General features: G+C 41.2%; 1 protein-coding gene across 1 annotated transcript in view; it reads right to left on the bottom strand.

The window, feature by feature from the left end:
* Nucleotides 1-499: 499 nt before the first annotated feature.
* MMRN1 (multimerin 1) overlaps nucleotides 500-9,181 on the bottom strand; it is a gene marked incomplete at both ends in the record, with an annotated part of 130,034 nt that continues 121,352 nt past the window's right edge. Inside the window, 2 exons of the mRNA XM_080796333.1 lie at nucleotides 500-829; nucleotides 5,154-5,205. Coding sequence (XP_080652459.1) covers nucleotides 500-829; nucleotides 5,154-5,205 — 382 coding nt within the window. The remainder of the gene's footprint in view (nucleotides 830-5,153; nucleotides 5,206-9,181) is intronic.

The following is a 9,181-nucleotide window of genomic DNA, read 5'->3' as shown; positions in this document are numbered from 1 at the left end:
GCCCCAGGTTTTCACCTCAAGGCTGATTATCTCTTCAGGTGAGCCAAAGCATTGATCAGTCATGAGCGCGAATGCACACGAATGAGCGTGCACACACACACACACACACACCCCTCCCTGGAGCCCTTGACGCGCCACCACAAAGCAATTTGTTCACACTAAGTCGCTGCTGTTCCTGCCGCCGCTGGGGAGGGTCTCGCCTCCAATCCAGGAAGCTAGCGCCGGAGGACAAGCAGGCGGAGGCAAAAGGCGGTCCCGGCTCCGGCACTGCGGCTCCAACCGGAGCCCCGGGCTCCCCGCCCCCCCTTCCTCCTCCTCGCCGCCGCCCCCGCCCCGGCGCCCGCACACCGGGGCGCCCGCGCTGGCCGACCGCCCCTACCTGCGGGACACGAGCGGCGAAGGAGGGGAGCGGCCCGGAACCTGCGCCAACTCTTGCCCCTGGCCGGCCACGCTCCGCATCGCCCTGGAGCGGCGGCCGCGGCCACTCGGAGCAGAGCGCTCAGGAGCGCGGAGGAAAAGGCCACGCAGCGCTCGAGGAGTCGCGGGCCGACCGCGAGCGAGCCCCTCCGCCCCCCACCCACCCTGCCTGCAAGGCCAGGTCTCCGCGCCGCTCACGCCCGGCCCGCTGCCGGCGCCCCGGGCCTGGGCGGGGGCTGCTCCAGGGCGGCCCGGGCTCGGCGCGGTCACCTGCCGGGCAGTCACCCCACGTCCGCCGGGGTCTGGCCCCAGCGCAACGGCGACGCAACGCGCGACCCTCCGGGCGCGGGGGCACCGGGGGCGTTACTACCTTGAAGGGCTCCGCGCCGCTTGTTAAGGCTCCTCCCGGGCACTGAGAAATGTATGTCTTCGGGGCACGGGGGTGTCCTTCCTGGTCCCCTCCTCTGCCCTCCCTCCCCTTCTCAGCTGTTGGGCTCCTTTTCTCCACTCCCAGTTGCACAGAGTCGAGCTGCGTTTTTTAATAATCCTCCTCCTCCTCCTGCCTGCGCCAGCAGAGCTGCTCTGCCTGAGCCACCGCTTCCCAGTCAGTCATGTTGTTGAGAGAGAGGAGAGAGAGACACGGATTGGCAGTCGGTCGGCGACTATTTGTGGTGAGAGAGAGGAGAGCAGAGCAAGAGGAGGGCAGGGGAGGGACGTGGGGAGGCGCTTCCAAGTATGTGAGTGCGCGGAGTGTGACTGTGTGAGGAGCGCCACAGCCACCTCCACGGCAGGCCGCGCTCCCCGACTGTGAAGAGGGCGGCGGCGAGTGGGGCCTTTATAGGGATGGGGGGGGGTTATGGAGTGGGGGGAGGGGGGAGGCTTCGAGGGCGGCGCCCAGCCAACTGCGTCTGCTGGTTACCACGCACGCATACTCATACATTAACGCGCGCACACCCAGGGCTGGCCCGCTGCTGAGTTTTCATTTTAAGGGAAGCCGTTTCCGACTGCGCTGACTTGGCTTTCCCCTTAGCCCATCCTTAGTTGTGTGTGGAGTCCAAGTGCTTTGGTAGTTCAAAACAGAAGAGGGGGAGTGTAAAGCAGTACGAAGGGACCTCGGGGATGCAGAAAATGCACTGTATCTTTTCTCTCCAAACCGCCAGTGTTACCATCTTTCTATTCCACCTCTAAGGGAGGAAATTGTGAGGTTCTTTCCCCCTTTTTCCTTCTCACCCAACCTATTCATATACGACACGTCTCTTCCCTCCATGGCAGCAAGGAAAGAAACTTGGCTTCTTTCCTCCAAGCAGGTCACACATCCCAGGAACCATTTACAGCAATCAGTTCTTCTGTAGGATAATAGAAGCACTAGGACCGTGACCTGGAGTGGAACTTGTGTTCCTACACCTAAGGTCCTCGAACGCATGGTAATTACAATCAGAACCAGCTACCATTTTGCTATCATTTGAGTGATGGCCCCTGGAGAAAATGTTCCAGTTTAGAGATGGGGAAAACTTCAGATGCATGGTGGTGTTGCTTATCTGATTTGTCCTAATTCTCTTTCCCATTGTATTGCCCCATTTCCTTTCAGGTTTGCACTGGGTCCTGAACTCTTTCCCATCCATCCCCGTATTTATATCCACTCCAATATATTTATGTCTAGCAGGCAATACAGCAGATGGAGTGCACTTAACTGTGTGTGTGTGTGTGTGTGTGTGGTTTTTAAAAAACTTTTTTAAAAACTGTGTTTTTAACCCATTCTGGTGCCATGTAAGACCATTTCTAGATAGATAACTCATCTCCACTGTAAAGTTCATACAGCTGACATCACCTGCCTAACTAGTCTCCTGTCCACTTTGTGATCTGGCGCACTACTGTGTTGTGAAACAGTTTCAAGGACTCTAAATGAACTAACTGGCCACAATCTGACTGATGAAATGTGAATATAGTGGGTGTAAAAGCAAGGTGTGCTTTTTGAATATTAGTGGTTGATGTGTATTTTGGCATGGATACAGCCCTGATTTGGGGTGACAGCTATGAAAAATTATTTTTTTCATAAATGTGACAAAAGAAAGTTAAGAACATTTCAGAACCTGGGGGGTAGGGTGAAAAGGTTGACAACTCAGTCTCTCCTTAGTAGTAGTTCATGGCCATTGCTATGTCCTCAGGTTTTGTTTTTTGTTTTTGGGTTTTTTTTTTTTTCAAATGCTTACCCATTAAGTATTCTCCATTTTACTATTTTCACTGATTTTCCTTTCCCCTAGTTTCTTCATGCCTCATACAAAGACTTTAGAGTCTGTTAAAGTACACTAAAAGTGGCTTAAGCATATAATCAAGAAAAGGCACCAAGGCTGGGACCAGTAGACAAATATATCAATATGTAAATACAGGTAAATACTTATTATGAAATAAGCTGATCTACAAACCTGTGGCATTTTCCTTCTATCTCCTTTTTACTTTTTCCGGTACAACAAAGGATTACAAGATATTTATTTTTTAGAGTTAGGCAAGAATTTAAAAATCTTAAGTACTTGGACTTACAGATGAAAATGTTAGGAAACTTTTCTCCAAAGTCCTTACTAAAGGAATCCCACTATCACTGCAAAAGAAAATTCTATAGAAGAGCTATTCCTGATCTGAAAATTTGCACTCTGCCAGTAAATATGTAGGTTTGGTAAAGGATCCAAATAGACATTAAAAAAATTTATATCCCCCTTTAAGAACAATGTTCAATCATATTGGGCAGGTTTTTGGTGCTTTTTTGTCCCAGGTCTTTATTTAATAAGGTGTCATCAATAATGATAATTTAATAATGACTCCAAAGTGCATACTTTAAAATTATACATTAGACCACTTATTTCAAGGGCATTTCTGGTAACCACAACTGATTGTAATTTTCACACTCTCAATTGCATTCATAATTAGTGAGAACCATGACAATCTGTCAATTGCCTTTATTCATTAAGGTATTAAATAAGCCAACATTTCTTGCTTAATTTTCTAACAACTTCGCTTTTGACATAAAGTCTAGAATTCATATACATTACACCAGAAAGACATATGAAAATATACAACCTAAAACACTTCCGAAAAGTTGATTCATTTTAACTACTTTGTATTTTTTGTTGAAAAAGATCTGTACTAGAAACCACATTTATAAATTCTAATGAACAACATTTCAGAAGTAAATGAATTATTCTCTTTCAAGATGATTTAATGTTTCAAGCAGAATTTCCCACTTTGCTACACTTTCAATGATACAATTTTTGTTGTGATAGGAAAACAGAAAGTTAATGACTCTTTCCAATTTGTTCATTTTCATCTCTTATGCTTGCTGCTATTTGGTTCCCAAGTGCATATAACTGGCAAGTTCAATGAGGATTTGGCATTGCACCATTTGATGAAAGCAGAAAAATTAGGTTGCCAATTACATATGTGCCCCTTATGTGCACTGAATTCCCACTGAATGCAGTGATGAGCCAAATTAGAAACCCTTCAGTAGTGGTACCTAAAAAGTGAAATTAGTGGCTAGGGAAGGTAAGGAGATAATTTTTCTATACAATGCTATTACTATAATGAAATGTATAAGATGTTTTAAAGAGTAACTCTTAAATATTTGCAAATAATATAGAGATGAAGTATCAGAAAATAAATTTAAAACTTGCGTTTCTTTTTTCCTGTCCTAGTCATTTTATTCATACTTTGATTTACTGAATAACCTATCATGATTACCCAATCTTTATGAAGAAAGTTAGGTAAAGGTCACTTCAACTTGCTTTAGCCTAATAAGATAAAATAAATTAAAAAAGAATTAAGTGTAAATTTGTTGTTAACATTCAGAATTTGGGGCAACTGGGTGGCTCAGTGGGTTAAAGCCTCTGCCTTTGGCTCAGGTCATGTTCCCAGGGTCCTGGGATCGAGCCCCACATTGGGCTCTGTGCTCAGCCAGGAGCCTGCTTCCTCCTCTCTCTCTGCCTGCCTCTCTGCCTACTTGTGATCTCTGTCTGTCAAATAAATAAATAAAAATCTTAAAAAAAAATTCAGAATTTCTCTCATATTACTAAGAGGTAAATTATCCTTTTGTGACACTGTTGTAATATGAAAGTGGCATTATAAGTACCATAGAACAAGAAGCTTTTAGTGGAGATTGAGGCTGAAACTTGCACTCAAGATCAAGGATTGATGAGAAGTATAAGATAGAAGACAGGAGAATTGACCCAACTGTAGTTCAGGGTCCAGAAAGCACAGGAAAAACTCAATTTTATTATGGTATTAATTGGGGCAACCTCCAGATAGATAGAGCACAGTAGAAAATTTAGATAGAATTATATTTCAGAAATGTGGTAGTAATGATGCATACCTGGTAAATTGTCTTTTTGCAGCAGAAATCCTGCCCGGTACCAGAACCGCAAGGTCTGCTCATGTTCTTGCTCTATGAAGGAAACTAAAAGGCCAGCCAGGTCAGTTGACCAGGATTTCAGAGAAGAATCCCTGGCCGAAGCAAAGACCAGGTGAATGGGTCATAATACCCACTGGTTGAGCTATCTTTGGTCTCAGAACCACACAGACACCAAGGATCCATCCCGCAGGCAAACGTGATAACAAGACTATTCAGGTGAATGTATGCTACCCACTGTCCTTGCCACTGGGCTACCATGTTCCAGTTTACAAAGTGAACCAATTCTAAGCCCATTTAATGGTCTGAAAGATGGTAAGTAGTGTGGAGAGGCATCACTTACCCAGCCACCGAGGTAGTCCTGACTTTCCAGGGGAGACTGTCCAGTTAGAAAGCTGAAAAAAAGTTGAAGTGTTGAAGGAGGCAAGAACTGACATCAACATTAATGTTCTCTGAATTTATGCCTCTATTTTTTAAAAAAGGGTGGTAAACTGTATTACAAATAATGTGTATAAACATAAAACCAAATGAATTTTTATAAGCAAATTTACAAGTAGGAACTTTTCCTTTCATACAATTTCCTTCTTTTTATTTATACATCCAGATGTGATCAATAAAGTCTTTTGGAAAATGATCTTGGGATTTCTCACCTTCACATGAGGTAATTTTCATGTTCAAATACTTTTTTTTTTCTGACTGCAATATTACAAAAAAAAAAAACAAACATTTAACCCAGTTAATTGGTTCATTTCTTGATGTCTCTCTGGGTTACAACTATCAAAGTGATTTTTTTCTTTAACTTTTGAATTGTTTTATTATGATTATCCCCAGGCCTCTAACTGTTTGTTGGCATTTCACTGAAAGAAATAGAGCCTGACACATTTTTTAGAAAAATAATCAGTTAAATCATCTCTAAAAATAGTGTATTGATAAAATTTGAAACTATAACAATAAATCTATAAATCATATAAATAGACCTACTACTACTAATAATAGAAGAACTGTAACAAAGGTGTAATAGTACTTTTGTACTACTTAGGTATATAGTAAAAACAGATAATGCAAATAAAATAATCTAAACCATATTAAACCAGTACTTAAGCAGGTTGGAAACTGGTCTTACCATCTGTCAGTTTCTATACTGGCAGTTTCACAAGTGAGATCTCTTTTTAACAAAACATCACAGCAGGAGATACAGACATGTGAATTGTAATTAAAATGTGAAAAATGCATTTCCTAGTTTTTGTCATTTGTATAAAGCTCCTCTTATACTTTGAAGTTCTAGACATATGAAATTATACAAAATGAAAGTCATTTTTATTTTGCCAAATCTATACATTGTTTGACCAAAATTTTTACTTCAGTAATAATTGCACATGCTGTCATGAATTAAAGTGTGTTTTTTTTCCTTATGTCTGGTTCACTCAATAATGAGATTCAATTATTTTTAATCATCCAAATGTAGAAGATGAAGAGAAATAATTTGTATATTTTTATGCAGTCTAGATCTGCTGAGGACTGATTTTATTTCTTTGTAATACCGTTATATTATATAAATAAAAACAATATTGAATTTTATTCATTTTCTGGAAAAAATAAACCCAAATGAGATCAGTTTGCAGTCTCCATCTTCCACATCTTGGATTTTTTCTAGAAATTTAAGTTAATGTTAAAGATAGCAAGTATTCTTGACCTTTGTCATTATGGGATTTATTATGTGCGTATGTATTGTATATCCAAACCCATTCGCATCCTAAACCTGCTATTGGGGGTGTAACAATGCTTTATTTTGTACTGTCTTCATTTCCAACTTTTCCTCCAAATGTTAACATTTAACCTACAAGATGGGTATTGAGATAGGAGTGAGTTATTAAATCATCATGTAATTGTTTGTTTCAAGTATGGCTGTCACAAAATATCCTATTTCATATGTACTTCTTAAAATGAGATGTTGAAACCATTCTGAGTGGTAAGGATTATGTTTCTTCTGCTTGACCTGAGTAGACCTTTGTGACTGCCTCCACCAATAGAGTATGGTGAAAATAATGTTATGTAATTTCCTAGGGTAAGTCATAAAATTGCCATTCACTTTCTGCTTGTTCTCTTGAGACAATTGGTCTTGGAACCTGGTCACTTGCTATAGAGACTATGTAAAGGACCACATGGAAAAGAACTGTTGCCTTCAGCCCTCAGCACCATCTGACAGACTCCACAGGCACTAATTTGTAACCCACATAAGTAAGCCATTTTGGAAGTAGACCTTCCAGCTCCAAATCTAAGCACTCCAGCCACCCGTGTGGAGCAAAGACAAGCTGTAGTCATTTTTTTTTTTTAACTGCTGCATAATGAACTTGCTACAAACATAGTGGCTTAAAACAAAATTCAATTTATTAGATCACAGTTCTGTAGGTCAAATTCTTGCAGGATGTGGCTAATTCTCTGTTCAGTATCACAAGACCGAAATCGAGGTGTTAGCCAGGCTGAGTTCTCATCTGGAGGATCTGGGGTACAAATCAGCTTCCAAGCTCTTTCTGGTTATTGGCAAAATTCAGATCTTACAGTCGTAGTACAAAGGTCTCTGTTTCCTTGACACATGGTTGCTTCCTCCTTCAAGCCAGTAACAGCAGCTTCGAATCGTTCTCATGCTTCATATCTTTAACTTTGTCTTCTTCTCCCAGGCAGAGAAAACTCTCCCACTAGACTATGCCAAAGGTGGGTCCGTGACTGATTTACTCCTCATTATATTCCCAGTGCCCTGTTGAACAAAATAATGTATGCTCAAGGGAGAAAAGGGGTGGTGCGTATGACTGATGATTTACTCTTTTTTTTTAAGGTTTTTATTTATTTATTTGACAGAGAGAGACATAGCCAACAGGGGGATTGGTAGAGGGAGAAGCAGGCTTTCTGCTGGGCAGGCAGCCCAATGCGGGACTCGATCCCAGGACCCCAGGATCATGACCTGAGCCAAAGGCAGATGCTTGACTACTGAGCCACCCAGGCATCCCTGATGATTTATTCTTTATCATTTTTTGAAAAGTATATGTAATGGAGAAGGCTTCCTGTTTATTATTTCTTCAAGAGCCTTTATTTTCCTCCAAACTATTGGAAGTCTTTTGTCTTTGAACATCTTTTGTAAATCGTCTTCTGAATTAACTTTCAAAGTCCCACATAGGGTTCTCTGCTCCGTGGGGAGCCTGCTTCTCCCTCTCCCTCTGACTGCTGCTTCCCCTGCTTGTGCTCTCTCTCTCTGTGTCAAATAAATAAATAAAATCTTTTAAAAAAATACCAGAGGTACTGGCTTATAAAAGTAAATTTATTTCTTATAGTTTTGGAGGCTGAGAAGTCTAAGATCAGGGCACCAGCAGGGTAGGGTTCTATTGATAGTCCTATTCCTTGTTCATGGCCAGTGCCATCTCACTGTGTCTTCACATGGTAGAAGAGGCAAGGGATCTCTGTGGGGCCTCGTTTTATTAGAACCATAATCCCATTCATAAGGGTGGGTCCTCACGACCTAAGCACCTCCCAAAAGTTCCACCTTCTAATGCCATCCTATTGGGCTTTATCATTTCAACATATGAACGGAGGTGGGAGGACACAGACTTTCAGACTATAGAATAGGTCAAGGCAAGAAGAGATATAAAACCTCAGAATAAACTCAACTGTTTCCAAGAGGCTTAACTGATAATTGGAAATAAGATATGATATTATGTATTGCTATTTACATTTTTTACTCATTAATAAATACATAGTTATAATTAGTCATCTTCTCCTTCATATGTCATGATAATGTTTTTGAGTGAAAATTCCAGCCAATAGAAGGTCACATTTCTGAAAAATGGCATGAGATTTTGGTGTATCAAATGTTCCTGATACAAGGCTGAATCATAGGAAGTAAATACTGAATAGAAATCTGAAATGATAAAAATTAAAGAGGTGAGGAAAAGAAGACAGTTCATCATGAAATAACTCCACGAGTGGTCCTGGTGGGAGAGTTCGTAGATAAAACTAAGCATAATCATTCATGGAGTCATGCAACAAAGGCAACAGAAGTTAAACACAAATGATATATTAGTCTTTTCCTGGAAAACTAAGATGAAAGTGACAGTCAGACTAAGCATACTGGAAGAACATACTTGCTAGCATGATACATAAAAATTATCTCGAGATCTATATTAACTACGTTAATTTCTCACCAATCTTGTGTTTTTATTATCTATAAGACATCTTCATTGGAATCATAAAAAAGTAGAATTTGAAGGAGTCTTAGTCATACAACAAATTTGTATTGAAGTTGTTAAACATGCTAAATATTATTGGTAACCAAAATGCGGGGGTGGGGGGATTCTCACCATAGAGATAGTCATGGAAACA

Source organism: Martes martes (genome assembly GCF_963455335.1).
Source record: "Martes martes genome assembly, chromosome: 2".
Lineage (NCBI taxonomy): Eukaryota > Metazoa > Chordata > Mammalia > Carnivora > Mustelidae > Martes > Martes martes.
Note: the sequence above shows the minus strand (reverse complement) of the source record. Positions and strands in the feature narration are given on the sequence as shown.